Source organism: Aquila chrysaetos, chromosome 16 (assembly GCF_900496995.4).
Source record: "Aquila chrysaetos chrysaetos chromosome 16, bAquChr1.4, whole genome shotgun sequence".
NCBI classification, from domain to species: domain Eukaryota; kingdom Metazoa; phylum Chordata; class Aves; order Accipitriformes; family Accipitridae; genus Aquila; species Aquila chrysaetos.
The window spans coordinates 26,091,294-26,111,220 of record NC_044019.1 but is presented as its reverse complement, the minus strand read 5'-3'; the positions used below and the strand labels follow the sequence as shown (position 1 = coordinate 26,111,220).

At 40.1% G+C, this 19,927-nt stretch overlaps 1 protein-coding gene across 3 annotated transcripts in view; it reads left to right on the top strand.

Annotated features, from left to right (window-relative positions):
* The first annotated feature begins 189 nt into the window (after positions 1 to 189).
* Positions 190 to 19,927, top strand: part of NAV2 (neuron navigator 2) — a 431,305-nt gene continuing 411,567 nt past the window's right edge. For all 3 annotated transcript variants that reach the window (XM_030038642.1, XM_030038644.1, XM_030038641.1), the window contains exons 1-2: positions 190 to 354; positions 3,759 to 4,369. In XM_030038642.1, coding sequence (XP_029894502.1) covers positions 4,295 to 4,369 — 75 coding nt within the window. In that variant the 5' untranslated portion in view covers positions 190 to 354; positions 3,759 to 4,294. The remainder of the gene's footprint in view (positions 355 to 3,758; positions 4,370 to 19,927) is intronic.

Here is a 19,927-nt window from a genome sequence, read left to right as displayed (position 1 = left end):
GCGGTCGTCCCCCCCCCCTCCCCGTCCCCCCCCTCCACCGCCTCCCATTGGTCTACCGGACCCACGTGGGCGCGGCGGGCGCCCTTGTGGTTGGCCGGCGAGGGCGGTGTTAGTGAGAAGGGAGGGGGCGAGGCGAGGGGGCGGGAGGCAGTTGCCCGGGTAACGGGAGAGTGAGTAGTGGCGGCGGCGGCGGCAGCGCGGAGCGGCGGAGCTGGAGCCGGAGCCGGGCGTGCAAGGGCGGCCCCTCGCCCTGCCCCGGGCGCATGGGCCGCCGGCCCGCGGGAGGAGGACGAGGAGCAGCAGCAGCAGCAGCGCCCAGCCTGCCCGCCACCGCCGCAGCAACAGCAGCAGCAGGTACCGGCGGGAACCTGCCGCCGCGCTGGGGAGCCCGCCCGGCTCTCGGGAGGGATGCGAAAGTTTGTCCCAGGCGGGTTGCTCCGGCAGCGGCGGCGGGAGTAAACCGCGGCCACCGGGGGCGGGCGAGGCCCCGCGTTTTTGCCGGCGGTGAGGAACCGGCAGCTTAGAGCCGTGCCCCGCCGGGTTGGCGAGGAGGAGGAGGACGAGGATGAGGGGGGGGGGGGGGTGGTGGTGGTGGTCTGCCTGGCGGGGCTGCGCCTCATCCGCACCGCGGCTCGGCGGGGCCGCCGCCAGCCCGCCCGCCCGCCCGCCTTGCCGCGCTGAGGCGGGAGCGGCTCCTCAGCGCTCTCTCGCCGGTCGCTGAGGGGCGAGGGGGGGTGTAGGGGGGGTGCGTGGTGTGCGGGGGGGGTGGCGGGGCCGTAACTTGTGTGCGTGTGGGGCGTGGGTGTGTGTGGGGTGCGTGGGGACTGCGTGTGTGGGGGGTGCGGGGCCGTGGGTCTCCATCCAGCCCCTCTCCCTCGGCGGAGGGCCCGGCGGGTTTGGGCGGGAGCCTCCCCGCGCGGCGAGCCTGCGGTCTGCCACAGGGAGGGTGCTGCTGCTTGCTGGTCTTTAATATTATTATTATTTTTTTTTTTTGATTGTCTGCTGGGGTAGAGGGGTGGTCGCCCCTCCCGGGGAGCCCACGCCAGCCGCGGGTGGTGGAGGTTTCCGCGCAGGGGTTTTGTCTTTCACCTCGGGCTTTTTAGAGGCTGGGGAAACTTACTGCTGTGCTTTTATTTTCCGTGAAAAAAAAAAACAACCAAAACCAACCCAAAAAAACCCCCCAAACAAAAAAACCAAACCAAACAAACCCCTTCAAAAAACTTGTGGAGAAATATATTTTGGTTTGCTTGCTTGTTCTGAAACACAGTCAGTCGCGGGAATGCAAAATTTCTGATGCTGTGAGATTGCTTTTTTTTTTTTTTCTTTAGGAGAAAAAAAAGAGCAAAGTTGTGTTGATGTGCTTTGCTCTTAATGAAAGAATAGCGACCAGGCGGCGTTGTTGGGGATCTGGTTACCGAGCGAGATATTTCTGAGTGACATTTTGTGCAGGTGTGGATCCTTCTGGGGCCGCGCGTGAGGATGGACCCTGGAAGGACACATCCCGTTACAGCCCTTGAGGCTTTCAATCTAAGAATATTAATTCATCTGAGGTTCACTGAATTCGGTTATGTGCTTAAGCCGTGGTCAAGTTTAGGCTCTGAGCTCTTAAAGCTGTTTTCTCGTGGAGTTTTTTTTAGTATGTAGCCCAACAGGGTCCAGAGCCTGAGTGGGGCCTCTGGATATTGCAGTAATAGGAGAATGAGATAAGAGAGGGTTTTGGTCAATTGGCGTTTTGTTGGTTTTAGCGTGTCTGATGGCTATGTGGTGATTTCCCCAGCAAACCTTACTTTTTTTTCTTCTTAAAGTTTCTATTTTGTTTTGAATGCCAATTTACTGTTAACAAATCCATCTCCGCAATTAGGTAATGCGCAGAGATAAAAAATGAATAAATAAGAATAAACTGAATCTAGATACATAAAATGTTTTGTTTGGTGTCTGATTTGAATGAAATGTTTTTTCAAGCTTCAGGATAATTTTTTTTTCTTGCTCATATTTTTTTTTTTTATATGAAGCTTAATGTAGCTAACTCATGCAGTGACACTAAATATCCAGTAATGCATGCTCTAAGGTTACACGTGTATACTAAGTACTATATACAAATAGAAATTTGCATGTTTCCTCAAGAGAGTTAGTCTGGCTCCACGATGGTTAAAGCCATAACATTTAATGCACAGGAACTTCCAGAGAGTTTGCACTTTTTCTTCTTTCTTAATTTTTTTTTCTAGTTCAGGGGACCTCTCATGCAGAGAGACGTTGTCCTTAGTTGCACTGGTTATGTCATGCTATTCCAGCATGGCATTACACGATGTGACTGATGCAGTCTCATGTGTCACATCACAGTGAAATCACTGGAGGGAAAAAGTTTTCGTCGGTGGGACTTAAGGATATTTATGTAAGTTGGGGTTGGTTTTTTGTGTGATATTTGTTGCTAAGATCAAAGGCCTTTTACTGCCTTCAAGCTACCTGTGTGATTTCCGTGGATATCGGCAGGTGTAAAACCACAGATCAGGAGGAGACTGTGGTTCAAAATAAAATTTGAAACCTCTTGTTTATCTATAAAATGGGTTAGAAGTGTTTTTGGATTACTTTTAAGTGGCAAAGCATAGCGGCATCACTGCAATCAGTCATGTTCTTTCCTGTACTCGGCAGAAGAAAAAGAACTGGATTAATGATCTACTCCTTCATGGTGAGGAGCATTTGAAGTGATAGGCAAAAGCAGTATTTCTGCCTGTTGTCTTGTGACTTTTTGCCTTGAATAACAAGGTACCTCAGGACGTAGAACAAACCTGTTTATGCATTTGACCAAGAATCTACCTTATATCTAACTTGGATATTTGACTCGGTTATTCAGTTCAGGTAGTGCTGAATCTTTGTAGAAAAATGCGAGTGGGTTACAGATATCCAGTTTCTACTATGTGTATGGAAAAATCTGGGTTTTGTGCTGCCCATCCTTTAGTGATGGGAGAATGTCTGATTGTTAGGATGATTTTATTATTTTCTTTGTTTACATAGGACACTTAGCTTTGGATTTTTTTGGTCTTTAAGTATGTGGTCTTATACCATACTCAGCTAAGGTTGCTAAAATTGATTTAATATTTAGCCTTTTTAGATATGGAATCCAGCTTAATAAATGTGCTTTTTCTGGTGCCTGCATATTGAAGCTTGCTGGCAGTGATCACACTGTACAAATTAACTTGGGAAATGATTTATCTATGTTGTAGTAAACTTGTGCTTCTCAGTACAAAAAGAACAGTATTATAAGGTGGTTGAGTTGCTAACCTGTGATTTCAGGTGCCACTTTCTTTCCCAAGTAATACTATAACCTGTTCATTCACATATTCTTGTGCCCAGGATTTTGAGAGGTGGCACACAATAACCTTATAAACTGTGGAAAAAGTTCCCTGGGTAAGAGACCCCAGAATAGTAATGAATTTGGCTTTATATCCAGAACTTCAGTCCTGGGAGACTGATTTTTTGAGTTGATCCTTGCAGGCTATAGTTGGCATCGCAGTAGGCTCAGCTCTGATGTACAGTGCTGTCATTCTGGGGTGTTTTTATGCAAAAGCCCCAAAGGTAAAGTAATATGCTAAATAGGCATCAAAACATTTTGAGAGGCTTGGGTGAAGACTGTAGTATGTACAAAATACCTAATTACTGTATCGGTTCTGACTTGTGGCTCCTGGTGGTGGGCGAAGACTATCAGTTGCTATGTTTTCTTTCAAGCTGGTAAAACCTGCTTTTTTTCCCCCTCCTTTTAGGTATTTGTTTGAATACATAGAAGAAGATGACAAGCGTGCATGGATGATTTTACGTAATTAACACCTGCTAGATTTGCAAAAGGCAATTATCGCTGTGAAGTGTTTACATTGATTTATGGGAGGAAGGTGGCCCAAGAGAGGGATGCTGATAATATCAACACAGTGGATTAAATGCACATTTACACCTTTATTGACATATAAATTATCGGTGCCAGGAATGCACTGAAAAGGCTGCTGATGGAGCAATAATGTGGCACAAACTACTGGGTTTGGATTCAGCTCTGTCATCCTTCTGTAAGGCACGTAAATGGAAACCTTCATCTGAGCTAAAATAGGATATAGAGGCTCACAGAATGGCTGCTTGTTAAGATAATGAGCAGTGATGGCAAACAAGAATTTAGAAGGATGATAAAAAACATGGACGAGGTTTGAAGGAATTCTCTTGCCTTTTTTTATTATTTTTAGATTTTTGTTGTTCATACTATGGATTTTTAGGGAAAGCTTAAAGAGGCCGGAAGAGTCTTTGTAGCTGGGAAATGGAACCTGGCTCTGAATCCAGCCAGCATCAGAAAAGAAAGCCTGTGACACATGGACTGGAAGATCAAAAAAGGGTAAGTGACAAAAGGCGGAAGCACTTTCTGCTTAAATTGCTGAGTGAGATACAAGAGGCAGAAGAGCTCCTTATAACTCTTTTATCAATTGCAGTTGCTGCTCGCCAAGCTTAGCCAGCTGTAGATCTCTTCTCCTGATAATATATTTTAAAAAAATGTTTGTGTCTCTCTTCAGGCTTGTTCCAATGTGTGGAGCAAAGAGCTGAGGGAAGGGGAAGTTGTAGTATGAGTGAAAGAAGGGAAAAAATCCAGAATTTTGCATAGTTGTTGATGAAGAACTTGCAGTGTAAATGAAGTATGCTGACTCTTACTGAGTCCAGTCGGATTATTGATTTGTTGTAACTTTAACTTTTTTGTTGATTCCATTAGAGAGGTTAAAAAATTGCGTTCTTGGGATTTGGTGATTAAATTTGCGGAAAATGTTGTACACTTGTCAATATCATCATTGTCCTGATGGTAACATTTGTGTTTTGCTGTAGTTTCCAGATGTCTTTGACTTGAAACAAAACAAAATGCACAGTGGAATGTACTTAGTGTCAGGCCTTATTTTGGCGGACCTTATTTTGTACAAGTGCTTTGTGGAAGGTCTGTGTGTCAAGGTAGTATTGTATTATTTAATACTAATGGACTGGCGCATTAGGTTGACCTAAATGAAGTTGCCGTCTCAGGCAAAATGTGGCTTGTGAACAATTGGGACTTCAGAGTTGTTTTCTTGGCACCAGTCAAGCAAACTGTAAAACTTGACATGTTTCTAGTGTATAAATCATTTATATTGTTTTCCACACAGATTTGATGGGTGATAGAAAACACTGTGTGTTCAGCTTTGTGAGGAGAGCTCCTTTTTCTTGTAGCTTTTACATATGATTTTTATTTCAGTTGAAAAGCGAGTTGGGGGAAAAAAAAAAATTGACCGTCGGCTATTATTTTGCTGTTCAACAGTGCTGTCTAATTTTGGAGAGAGGGAGGTTTGTGTCACAATTTCATCAAGTCTGCTGAAGAATAAAAGTGGTTTCCCTGTCACCCCATTAGAAATCTAAGCAGCCTGGAAAACTTTCAGAAATTGGATAAAATGCAGCTGTTTCCTTAGAGAGAAATGACATTTAGGGAACGTTTATTTGGGGAACAAAATAGAAGTCCTAAATGTATTTTAATTGCACTGAGCATGATCTATTAACTGATAAAAGCTGCCAAGGTCCTCCTACTTTTTTCAAGGAAGCATTTTGGGACCCAAGTAAATCAATAAGGGTTGAAACAAAATCCTTCTATTGACTTAATTTCTGGAGGCTGCTAGTACACTTTTTTCCTCCTTAAGTATACAATATTATACTGCATATAGGGTATGATGGGAAAAACATTTGGGACCTGTGACACAGAAGTATACTATAATTGTTCTGATGCACCAAAATTAATATGCAATTTTGTCTGTGTCTCCTTGCTGATAGGTATAGAAGCCTACATCTCCCATCTGCTCCTGGCTCTGGGTGTTTGGTGCACATGTAGTATGGGGCCTCTGAATGTATAATATAACCCCAAGTGAGGCTCAGTGGCAGCTGGGATAACATCAATTGGTCATGCTTTGCTGACATTCATTTTAACTTGAACTCTAGCCGTCATGGAGATTATTAAATTTATAATGATATATGTAAGATCCATTTTAATGACTCTGCATGCTTGGGTGATCTCTCTCACTTCTGTTTGCAAAACAAGTCTTAATAGAGTATTACATTTCATTTCCTATAGAATTTTCCAGGGAAAGGCTACTGATGAGAGCTTTGCTTAGATTTAATGTTTACTGGGAAAAATCAGTTTGGAATAAAAATGTTGATGCAACTCAGTTGTTATTGTGGAGTTGAATAGTAAAATAAACGTTGGTGTTCTTAAGCTTAAAATTCTGAGGTTTCTGATTGGGAAAAGTGGGTGTGTGATCGAGGGCCATTAAAACAAATCATCAGTAGACACTTTTGTTACTGGAAATGAGGCTTGTGTTGGAAAAATAAGACCAAGCTCATTTTAAATCGGGCAAGTGCATTCTCCTTTTTATAACAATATATTTTATGGACATAAAGCCAACCCTTGTTCAGTGTTTTTGAAGCGGTAAGAAATCAGTGTGTATATGTACACCAATCAATGATGCATCTGGTATGTCTTTCCCAAGTAAAATACAGAAAGCTAGGTTTGCATTTGTGGTGTAGAAATAAAGCTTAATTTGCCTTTTTTTTTTTTTTTGGCAAGGGTATTTCTAGGTATCTACTTAGTAGATATTGATTAAAGCAAGACAAGATTTAGTATTTGTGCTTATTTTTTAGAGGTATGGGGTTTTGCTTTTTGTGTGTTGGCTGATCTTCAAGAACTAGAAACTGGGCTGCGTCTGACATTGCTGAAATCAGTAGAAGCAGGCTTTTTTCACTCACCACTGTTAGCTTTCCAGGCTGAGTTTAAGAGGACTCTAGTATTAATGTTTGGGATAGCATCCCATCTATCTACATAACTTATGTTGGCTCTAGTGGGAATTACATAGCCAAATTCCGTGCAACTTGTAATATACAAGGGAAAAATTTGATCGGGTTTAACAACCATGTAAGTGGGCCATCTGAAGGTAGTAGGATTACTAACATGAATACTAATGTGAATAAAGTGAGCAGGCTTTGTGCCAATATATGACCTTGGCAACGAAGTCTTTAAATACAAGAGTGATACAGGTGAGGCTATAGACTTGTCAAGTTTGTGTGTAGGTTATTGTTTTGCTACCAAAAATGGGTGATTGCTCATTACCAGTAAATTCACAGATCTTTATCTTGAAGAGGAGACTTGAGGAAATTACTGTAAAGCAGGTAAAAACTGCTGCTAAAATAATCTAGTTGGGTACATTTCAATCATCCTGTGCCATGAAAAATTTAGTACTGCCCTGTCTTCTGATTAAATGCATTTTCTGCTGATGAGTGAAATGGAATAGTTCTTCAGTTGATTTCTATCCTTCATTCCCACTCTTCCTGATTTCTCATTCAGATCAGTAGCTGTAAGTTAGTGGGACATGGTAAAGAAATGTGCGTGTGTGTAATAGTGACAGAAGTGTCTTCTGCTCTGCCCGAATGAACCCTCTTGGATTGAACAATGATTAAAATATAATTGTGAAATGAATTTAGACTTTGGAAGGATCTCTGTAAATGTGTATTTTATGCTCTGTTGCCCAACTAAACTTTTGGCTCTAATAAAAACTCAAAGTCACAAGATAAGCGGAGATTTATCTGTACCTACCTGGTATATTGGGCTAGCAGGTTTTAGGAAGGACTGTCTTTGTCGTCAGCGGCACAGAAAGCAGCATGTTAATATTGCAGGTGGTTGGTTGCTTTTGTGTGTGGCTTTGTGGGGTTTTTTTGACTGCAGAAAAATTGTCACCCTGGACTTTCAAGTGTCAGTTCAAGCTACCTGGACATGCTACCACAGATGCACAGTGGATCTGGCACTGAACCTTATAAAGCCAAACTGATGGTGGCCTTCCAGTATTCCCCGCCCCCCCCCCCCCCCCCCCCCCGCGCCTTTCTACTTGATGGAAAACTTCCTCATCTCTTTATCGCTTTTTCTTTTTTCATGAGGAATGTGCGAGGTGCAGTTTTATAGTGTTAAAAACAGACTAACACTTTTTCGTGGGGCATCTTATCTCTTGACTTGTTTTTATTGAAACAGTCATCATAATACACATGACTGAAGCCATATGCTATAGCTTTCTCTCTGGTTTGTGTTATGTTTTTCCTGGGTTATTATTGATACACTTCAGATTTGCTTGAGGATACTTGCTGCTACCTTTCTATCAAAATCAGTTTAAATAGCATAAGTGGTCTTGCATGTATTAACCTTCTCATATTGCAAACTTGTGTTGTTTAAAGTGGGGTAATGTTGGCTGAGTACCATGTTTATTAGTAGATTTTTGTGCTGAGACATTAATGCAGTTGATGGGTGCTGTGCTATTGAGCCAGTGTGAAAGCACTCAAGTATAACCACTTACAAATTGCGGCAAGGCTTACCTTATGAAATTACAGCAAGCTGCTATGTGGTATTTTGATAATGTAACTAACTGGGCTTTTATGGAAAAAGAGATGCAATAAAAATCCACTGAGCAAGGGAACTGAGAAAATGTCATAACCTCTCCTTCATTTTGCAAATATTTAAAGCCTTCTGTAAACACAACAATCTCTGTAAGATTTTAGTTCCTAGCTATGGGGTTTATGTTTTCATTCTTGTAATTAAGGTTGTTAATAAACCTACTTTAAACCTGACATTTACAGAATCGGATTTGGGAGACTTGGTTACATGGATGAGCCTTGGTGATCTGTCCAAGGCTCAGCTTCTGCTTTAAGGCCCTAAGTTTTCTGCTTTTAAGATGCTCTTGAAACCCATTTTGGTGGTATGCTGTCTGTGACCATTTTCAACCACTCTTTGTTAAGAAATTGGCTCAAAGAAACAGGTAGTTCTGTTCATTTCAGCGATGCAGATTTGCACCTTGAGGATTGTTACAAGGTATTCTGTTTTTCTTCTATTTTCTGTTAAAAGTTCTTTCTGTAGTGGCTTTAATGAGAGAGTTGTATGAGAGAGTGTGTTTTGTTTTGGTGTTGGTTGTTTGGTTTTGTTGTTGTTGTTGTTGTTGTTATTGCCAGTCCTCTCCCAGTCAGACTCTGGTCTTTAAGACGTTTCCTTGATGAAGAAATAGGGCTAGCTATGATTGTCAAAAATGTTTGTGTAAGGTAAACAGTGAGTCTTGCTGATGTCTGTTGTAATATTTGTCTAATTAAAGAAATTTTGCAAGCTTTTTAAAAATAGGGGGTGATTTTTTCCAACTTGTGTAAATTTACAGTAGGGTGTGATACAAAGGATCTGTGATGATGTAGACCAATTGAAGATTAGACTGTGAGTGGTGAACTTCATGCGCTTGAGGTCTCTGTGGTATACTCTCATCTAGAATTGACTCAAGTGTAATTCTGTTAGTTTTTCATCTTCTTGCCCTGTTCTTTTCCCCCAAGTCTGTGTTACCGTACAATGAAAAAGCTTGTACGTGATATCTTGAGATCTTATACTTGCACAAATTGTTGGGTTTTACCTGTTTTGTAAAGCGAGTAAACTGTACGCAGCATATGTATGTATGCTATGACTTGTTCAGCAGTGATAGAGACAGATACATATATATGGCTTCTAAAACAAACAGACGGAATATGTGTGGATGGGATGTGTAAGGCAGGTGTGCTAGGTTATTTATTTCTGTTCCTGTTGGTGGTCAGCTGAACACTAAGACTTTTAAGAAGTTGAGTGTTTCTGTGGCTGTGCAGGTATCTTTTTTTTTTTTTTTTTTTTTTTTTTATCTAGAAAGCCACCTTCATTTCAAATTAAACTGAAGAAGATATGTTCATGTTCAGGGATTAGGAGCGTTGGCATACAAAGTATGAAAATAAGACTAAGTTTACAACAGTACTGCAAAACTGGAGGGGACAGGAGTCGCTTTCACTTGTATCCTAGTGATATAGGTGTTTAAGTGGGATATGTGAGGTATAACCTTGATTTAAATAAAGGCTTGATTTGCCTTCTCCCATCTCAGAATAGCATCCAGATTGGTTTATATGGACTCACTGCTGTGTATTTTGTCATGATCTCCGCTCTTGAACCTGATTCATTTTAAATTATACTTTTTCTCTTATCTGTGATTGGAATTAAGCTTCCTGGTAAATACTTGATAGGAAATTGTTCTTTCTTTCCCAGTGAGTAAGGCTACTTTTGTGACAGTGTCAGAACCTGTTCAATCTTCTATACTGGGTATGATTTTTTTTTTTGTCTTTTTCAGTTGTTAATGTTCTGGAGCCTGCTTCCAAATATTTGTCCCCGAAGGAGTCCATCCCAAGATATCCTACATGATGTTAATTATGTGATATCATTGGAAGGGGAGATTTCATTGTAGATAACCAAGTTCAAATAATGATTTTAGCCTGATCAGGAGTGACTATCTCATATCTGTCAGTTGTTCATAATGCTAAGTTATGCATGTGATTTCTGTTAAATCACATATCAGAGTAAATCTAGCTTTAAAAAAATTTCTCTATGTTGGTGTATTTGCACACTTATATCCTCTCTGGCTCAGAATGCTAAATTGAACTCTCTAAGTCATTTTGGTTGAACCAGCACAACAGTTCTTTCACTGAACAAGAATAAAATAATGAACAAAAAATTCTGTATTCACTGAGACCGTATTTATCTTCCTTATACCGAGTGAAGTTCATGATCTTGAAAATAACTTTGCCTTGACTAAAGAGTTTATCTGAAGTTCTAAGGATGTGGAAAAAACATCCTTGTGTAAGCACAATGGCATTGTAAGGCAGTGTAGCTTTCTAAATCATTTGGGTGTACTTAGAAAATTCTGATCTTATGGGTGGGTTAAGCGATGAAGGACAATATTGGCTTTCCACATGAAGAGCGACTTAAAGCCTCTGTTAGAGGGAGGGAGTAGAGTTGATCAGGAGATGCAACCAAATAGGCAATGAGATTCATAAGCAACTGCTGCTTGTGTTGTGGCTAGGTATTAATGGAACAATTATGAATGAAACATTACACTACAAAGCATAGGACTCTGGAAGTCTCTGTTCAAAGCATTTATAGCGCCTTTTAGAAACTTGCTGATGGCAGTGTTTTAGCAGAATGCCCAGTTCTGGATCTTTATCTTAAGCAAACATAGAGCATGGGGATGAATTACAGTATGCTCAGAAGAACCTGACACCCACTTTCCCCCCCATGCACAAATGTAGAACAATTTTTTCTTGTGGGTTTATTCCAAAATCCTGGAAAGCATGCCTCTGAAAATGCTTGTATGGAAGAGTGTTTACACAGTAGATAAGTACAGATGCCATTAAATGGAACTGTACAAAATCAGGTAGAAATGATTTCTGTTTGCTGAAACTGTGTTGAACAATATGGAAGAGTTGATTATTTCCAGTCCCCAAAGGAGTGAGGGTTAATGCTGATGGGTACTTTCTATATAAGGCACACCTAACGCTGCAGTGGCCTGGAAGAACTTCCCTGTTTGCATATGTGTGTATCTACATAGCATCTAGTTTTAAACTAGCTTCCACCCCCCCCCCCTTCTTCTCTCATGGTAGATTAAGAATACTCTGGTGTGGTCTGCTCGGACAAATCCTACAACAGTCTGTCTGGTACGCTGTACTGCCTGTGGCACTGATCAATATCCGATGTTTCAGAGCTGGAGAGAAACCCAGCAATATGATGCATCAGCTGGTTGCCTTGTGTGGAGGGAAGAAATCCAGCCCTTTCTCCAGCTGCTGCTGACAATGGGCTTTAAACCCTAAGGCATTAGATATGATTATCATTCTTATCTTGGAGGGCTACAAGTATTAGTGGTCATAAATTAGCTGGGATATTTTAAAATTCAGCCAGGCACCTTGATTCTGTGGAAAATCTCCAGCCAGTGGTGGATTGTATGGGGAGGTAGTAATCTGCATTGGCTGCTGTCTTCTCTGGTTGGCTTTGGGGTTCCTTGTCTGGGGCTGGTGAACGTGAGTGTGGGCTGAAGAGTGGAAGATCCAGGACGGGACTTGGTGCTGCAGCTGTGTCACAGTGCGTTAGTGAGCCTGTTACTCTAGTTTTGCACATCCTGTGATATAAATGAGGATTTGATAGCTAAGATCCTAATGGCTTCATCAGTCTAATTTCAAAGCTAATGAAACCATAAGTCTCAAGCAGTAAATACAGGTAAGGGCTATTAGTATAGTATATATTCTTTATAGTGTAAAGAACGCTTTTTTCAAAATAAAGTGACTTTTTGATTTCAAAAAGGAAAAGCCTGCTACATTTGTATCAAACGTGGGTTATAGGATGCTATGGAGAGCTCCCTGCCTAATAAGCGATTTGCTTCTGTTCCTGGTTAGATGGTAAAAAATTTACCTCTGACTTGTCAGATTCCAGAGTGTTCTTGGAAATGTTTCTCTAGCTGAGAAATGCACCTTATCTATCCTTCTATTCTTTTACAGTGGTTTAGCAGAAATGGCTGTATTTCCCTTGTTCTTTCTGTGATTGAGATGTAGCAAACCCATGTTTTCTGTGCTATAGGATGCATTTCCCCTGACGCACAGCTTCAGAAGCCAGCACACTCCTGCAATCCTTACACATGTAAACAGTCCAACATAAATTACTGAGTTTCAAATGACTTAGTATTGCAAAAATTAGACCTATGTGGTTTTGTTCGTTTAATAGGACAGGTGTCTCTGTCTAAAAGGTACAAGTAGGTAAACATTAGAGGTTATGTTTTTAATTATTTTTATAAAGCACGTGTGACTTTCAGATAGTATACACTGGAACTCGTTAATGTGTAGTTTCCTGCACACCTCTTTAGACAAATGTTCATTATTATGCAAATGGCTAGCCTCTGGCTTTGAAGTAATTGTCATATAGAATAATGTGTGGGCTGTGATATTAAATTCTTCAAAATCTGAATAGCTGGGAAATTCATATTGGACAGTCAGATATTGTCTCATGATGTCTGTGCCTGGAAGCAAATGTGATATCCCTGAGGTCTGCTATCTATTTTGATATTCCTGGTGAAGGGATTGGTAGGAAAGGGAATGGGAAAAGGGGGAAGGAGTATAAAGGAGATAGTCAGAATTATCACAGAGACTTATTTACTAATTTTAGGGCATACTGCAAAACTAAGAGTGTACCTCAAGGGTCTTTCAGGAAGGGAGGCATTAGGGAGAGGCAGACATGCATTTGTCAGTATTTATTTTTAGGCACAGAGTGTTAGGTTTTTTCTGGTTGATTATAGTCTAGCTTGACAGATGTGGTATACATTTATTTATGCTTGCATACTACAGCAATTCATAACAACTTTAAGAAACAAATATTGGTGACAACTTCCAGTAGCAGTAAAGCTATAGTATATTCTTTAACAAAGAAATTAGATTTCTGTGTTAAGGTGTAAATCCAGCACTACTGACAACTTCAAGTATATTTCCTGGTGCAGTTTGTGGCTCTATAATAGGTTTCAGTGCAGGTGAAGAAGCTTTTAGTGAGTGTGAGAAATGTGTGTGTTTCCTAGCTACATATTTCTCTTTGAAAAGCATCCTATGTTTGTGTATGCATTGAAGTTCATGTATTATTTTCAAAGGCTTGCTAAAAGGAATATTTAGGATGTAACGTAACCTGGTAGTAAAATAGGTGTGTTACAGATGAAAGCTGATAAATTTCTTCTAAAATTGTTCAATGTTACATTGGTCTAACTCTAAAATAACTGGTAGGAGACTGCTGGACTAAGTTATCTTAACTTAATGTCCCAACTTGAAATCCTCTGGTGGTGCAGTATTTCACTCTTCTTTGTTTTCTAGATCAAGTCATAATTCCCATTTTCTTTGCAGAGAAAAATTGGAAGGGATAGTGTATCTGAGTTTCTTGCCTTTTCTTGCACTGAGCTTTTTGCCTGTCAGACAGTTCACACTTCATTTCTGTTCTTTTTCTGGCGATGCAAAGTCACCCAGAGGTAGGACGTGACAGAACCATAGTCTGAGATGGAAATGACATGTGTATAGCATTATAGGGGAGATGGAGCCAGTGTAGCCACCTAGACCTTTCTCCCATTCTTCAGGAGGTTACTGCAGCTTCTGATGGGAACCAGATCTGCCTTTGGGAGCCTACTGAGAGGCTCCTGCAGCATTCCCATGGCAGTAAAAGTTAGTGAGAGGATGGTCTTTGTTTTTTTTTTTCCTCTACAGAGGACTGTCATTCATCCTTTAGAAAGAAATGATCTGGCTTACAAATTAGTTTGTCCTTGCAGCATTAGGAAAAAATAGCACGGTATTGAAGACTGTGATTCCTTTTCTTGCTAACAGAATATGATGCGTGGATGTCTCTTGAGGCTATTGCACATTGATGGTAATAAATATGTACTCAGGCTTGTGTAGCTATTTTTCAAGTGTTCTGCAGTAAAAAAGGAGTTGTATTCAAGGGAGCTGAGGGGCAGGGGAGTAGCTTCTGAGATCTGATAATAGAGTAAGTTGAGAAATCGATAGAGACAAGGTAAGCTTGTTATGAAAAACCTCATTTAGAGGTGGAAAACGAGAACTCTACGTGCTGCAAGCATTCAGTTTGCAGTTTATTTTCCAAAGTCTTTCAGTTCTTCATTGTGATGACAGCAGTGACTATCAGATCTTCAGTAACTTGGAGGATTTGTCTTGGATAAACAACACGCATCTGATATGACTACTCCAAAAATGTAACAGGGCAGATGGAATTGCCAATGTTATTTCGGTGTGAATTTTTCTAATCCAGATGCCTAGTTTTCTTCATTGATTTTTGCTGTATCATGTCAAACAAGGTAATGAATTTTTTAAATGTCTTCAGTTTAGTACTGTGATATTCAAAGTTTCGAAGTAAATCCTGTGAACACAGTAGAAATAAGAGAGGTTAGAAACTGGAGACATCACAGGATTGCTAGACTTCGGGTAAGGGAAGTTGAATTGTAGTTAAATTTTCTGTGAGATGGGCAGGAAATGGGCTTCAGTTCCAGTATTGTTCCATTGGTCCATAACATGAATGTCAAAACAAACAAACAAAAACTAGATGGTGCTAGTTCAGTTATCGAAAGCGTGTCCTTTCCATATCAGCCTTGACCAAAATCCATATAAGCTATTAGAAATGAGTGGAAGTTGCATCAGCTATCTTAGTTGCATAAAGTAGTGCTTTAATGTTATTTAGGCTGATAGCTCACATCCTAGTAAATAGGAAAACCATCACCAAATACCAGAAAAGATCTTTCTTTCAAACATTTAATTTTTGCAGGTGTTATGTACTTACTTCACTCTATTGTTGCGAAACTCATGTTAATCTCGTGTGCTGTTTTTTTTTTTTTTGTTGTTGTCTTTTTAATTTGCCTTCCAAACCGGCATCTTTTTGCTTAATATGCTGACTTCTGAAGCTCAAGCTCGGCAATAGGAATAGCCTGTCTTTAAACTCCTTTTCCTTTAAGATGCTTGACTAAATAAAAGGAAGATTAGTTATAGTATGTATGTGTTAGGACTGGAATAAAATCTTCATAAATATTTATCAGGTGGGAAAAATAAGTACATGGCTGCATCCTTTTAAAACTCAAATGATATGACTTAATAGACCAGCTGGCAGAGGATGAAAGTTGAGCGTGGGGGAGATTTTTCACCTTGTATAAACTACTTATGAACTTTGAGTGCAGTACATGGAAGCGCTAGAATAGATGGAAGCATGCACAGACAAGCGTCTTTCTAGATAGGCAGATGATTGCTTTTGTAAGAGCCTGGAACTTTAAATCTTGATGGTGGGTGGTCTGATGTCATTCATTGTATTTACAGTAGCTGAATCTGAAGTGAAGGTATTTAATACTTTGATAGAATCAAAATGGGCCAGAAGATGCATACTGCATGATGATAGTGTCATAACTGTTGCTCATGTAATTGGGGAGGCAATGTTGTTGAAAGATAAGGTGTCAAATACAACTCTACGTAGTTCTCCTTGCTCTCCTAGTCCACAACATGTTTTTGTGAGGGGAGTTCATAAGATCATGTGGAAGCCTTCTGCCTCTTGGTTTTTCCTATCTATAGCATGGGGTAATATTCACTTCACAAAGCATTTTGGGACCTCCAAAGGACAGAGTTGAGCGACGTTAGCAGAAAACCCAGGTTAATTAACACACATTGTAATCAGTAATGGCATAAACACAGTGTTGTATTGATAGTTTTCTGTACTTACCTGTCTTTATCTGACTTGCAGGTAATATATTTTTGGCTTGTAGATGTAGCTATTAGATTTTTCTGTGTGTATAAGCGTATCTCTTTACAGAGGAGAATATTAGTTTCTGGTAATTGGAAATAATAGGAGGAAAGATGTAGCTGTTCAGTTCAGGAGGACTATGTAAAGTGCTGAGCTATAAAAGAAAAACCTAGCTGCCTTGCTCATCGCATTGTTATTGCAGGATCTGAATTGGCAAGTGCTGCAGTTGGGTTGTAGTAATTGGCCCAACTTGTTTATGTTCCAAGAGCAAGAGGCATCTCTGGAGCTTTACTAAAAAGTTCCCAAAAAAACCCCCTTGAGAATCTGAGTGTGTTTAATGTGGGTTGGAATGCTCGGTCTGCTGCTGTCTTGCTGCTGCAGCTTTGCATTTCAAGGGCTAACGTGTCCTTTGGATGACTCCTTTGGTGTTGCCCTACACAGATGAGAATATCTGAGACACACAGCCCCAGTATTGGCTTCCCCTTGGATTAAGATAACTTTTTTTTTTGGAAGGGGGCATTATTTTTCAAATGAATCCAGCTGGCAACATGGCCCCTGGTGGCTTTTAGGCAATGTGGCTCCAAGATCCTTGGTTGATCTCAGGATCAGGGAGAATGGGAGGGTGATGGAGGATGGGAAAGTGGAGGAGAAGTGGCTTGTTCTTGCTTTTCCTCTTGTTCCTGCAAGTTCTTGCAGTGCTGGTTTTGTTATTTGGTTGCGTTTTTTGTTGCTCTACGTAAATGGAAGTTAGAAATGGATGATCTTTATGAATGATGAGAAATACTTGTTCTAGTCTTGCAGGCTAGAACACAAGGTAAGCAACAGGAAAGCAAATATAATGCAAGCATTCACCTCAGATGAGGAAATCTCCTTAAAAATTGAAGTATATGCTTGTCCTTATTTCTAAAAAAAAACCCCCAAAAACCCAAACAAATAAGCCCCCAAAACAAAAAATACTCTCATTATAGTTTGTAAATGACTGTTACTGTTCCATAGATGGCTTTTCATTTGTGTATTGAAGTACAGACAATTCCTGTCTGTACAAAGTTTTGATGCATTCTGAAAATAGCGATTGGGCGATGGATGCGTTGAGAGAAATGTCACAGGGAACCAGAGGTGTGTGTGGAAATGGGCGTGAGCCCGATGTCCCGCTGGCCTGTGCTCTTGGGGAGCAAGGACAGCCGAATAAATTTCTCTAATCTGCATCAGTTGTACGTGTTGCTAAAGATGATGAAACAGTAACTGCTCTACCTCTCTGCTTCTCTCTTCCTTTTCATTTCTTCTGCCTTAAGGTGATGTATCATGACTAATAACGTTTGCTGTGCGATAAAAGCTAGGGACTATGAAGTGCAGAAGGACTTCTTCACGATCAAGGCTTTGGTCCCAGTTGTTTTGAAAAGTCTCTGAAGAGGTGCATGTATAAACCAATTAAACATGCTAATTGGCTTATCTTACTAGGTGTCTTCAAAGTAAACCTCTAGTTTTTTTCATCGATTTCATGATTTTCGGATGAGGGAGTAGCGTAAAGGTCTCTTGCATCCTGCTTCTATGAACTACAGTAGCAGTTACAATTGCAACTTCTATGGTAAGCCTTTTCAGTAGGTGTACTTCAAATATTCAGAGCAGAGGAAAGTTGTTTTTCTTTTTTTGCAGTGAATCTTGTCTGAGTGGGAAAGCCTAAGCTACGGAATGGTTAGAGGGGGGAGAGTCTGTTCTTTCTCACCCCTGGCAAGTACTGTGCGTGCACAGTTAATGCTGGTAGATGTACTCCATTTACGTAATAGTTTATCAGGCTTGCATCTGTTCCTGGGGTCAGGAAGACGACCCCCCATCCCTGATGAACCTCGATATATACTATTAACAGCCTCATGCTGCATGAAGTGCTCCAGAGTGTATTGTAACTCCTGCCCTAGTTGACCAGTTGGGGATGTGCATTTTGAAGAGAGGTAATGCAAAGACCGTTAGTGTGGTCCTTGGAGGATACAACAGGATGTTATTATGTTTCCTTAAAGCTTGCATGTGTTTTTAGCAAACTTAAAGGATGTCCAGATATCATGGCCAAATTCTTTTGGGACTTTGGAATGACTAATTTTCTTCTGCAAGAGAATAGTATGCTGAAATTATTCTATTGCAAGTCAATTCCTATAATGAACTTTAATAGTATCTTTTGTTGCCAATTAAGATTAGTAATCTGGAGTGCTTTTTACATTATTACAGTTAATTTCTATTTTTACTAAACCGTGGATTCTGACTTAGGATTTTTTTTGGCATCTAAATAATGAAAACAGTCAAACTTGATTTCTGGTTAATGGCTGGATAAATACTGTTTGTTTTTATTTGTAATATAGTGTCTTCTCCTTTGCAGATAATGTCAAAGATAACATAAACCAGCATTGTGACTGTTGAATAGGTTAGTTTCATCCTTAACTCTTGAGAGGAAAACAATGACTGTGCACTTCAGCAAATTGTTCAAAATCAAGTCTTAGACTCCAATATCTTAACTTATTGTGTGTCTACAATCCAAGCACGTTGTCAGTCACAATGCATTGCCACATATGCTATGTTAACAGAAAACATCGTGCAGTTAAACCCTTTTGAAATCAGGGCTTTCATGAGGCAGACCTAGGCAGTATGTCAGATGTTTTCGTTGAACTTTGGAACCTAAAAACTATTCATAACGATTGATGATAACTTAATATCCATGTTTTTTTTTTTCTTTTTGGCCACCTGCCCAGATTCTATAACGATGAGTAGTTATCTTTGCAACCTTTCACATTGTTGACAGTGATTAATAATGTGTTGTGCACACTTCCATTGCATCAGATAACAATTTTGGGGGTAATGGGAAAAGAATATCTAATTAGGGAACTAATGTAATTCACTTCACACATTATAATTCGAGTATTGCTTTTGGAAACCCAAGGATATGAGTAGTAGTTCACAGTACGATTTTTTTGTAGTTATGGGAGTAGAGTATGAAATTGTTCGGTTCATTTCTATCGGTTTCCCAGTGTATAGTGACTGAAACATGAGCATATGAACATAGAAGCATATTTTTAAAGGGTTTTACTGTGAGGAAGAAAATCTTTTAAATCACTGGATGCCTCATATACCCTTTTTAATGTTAAATCATAAACTGATAAAGATTAGCAAATGCTTGTAAAAATGAGATGCAGCTCAGAAGTCTTGTTTTTGTAGGCAAAACTGCTTGAAATTGCCCGTGTGTGCACTGATAAGCACCCAATAGTAGATACTTATCTCTGAGGCGATGTGTAAAACAGATGACTGGAAATTAAAAGATGGGTACTACTCTCAGACTGGGGTACCTTTCATGTAATTACATTTCCTTCAGCTGCTATAATATTTTTTTTTCATTGATGGCATTTAAACCGAAGCTGAACTTTTTTTTTTTCTTTCTGATAGTACTGAAGTAGATTGCACTTCAGTGTATGTACTCGGGAGAAACTGAACTGTAAGTTAGGTCACCTATGCTGATTTTCCACACCAGTTTTTTTCCTCAAATGAAGTTAACAGTAGCTTTTCTACTGTTTGTGTAATTGTTAAATTTCTTCACCTTTCAGGATTCAAGGGTTTTACTGTGTTGTTACAGCTGCACTATTTACTAATGCAGAGATTGTGGTTGTTTCATGATTTAGATAATATCTATGTGTATATATTAATTTTTATTCATGTGGCTAAGGCCTGACATATTTAACTGGTATTCTTTCTGGTTTGTGTCATGGTTACTTCATTAACCATGTTGAATTATGCCATAAA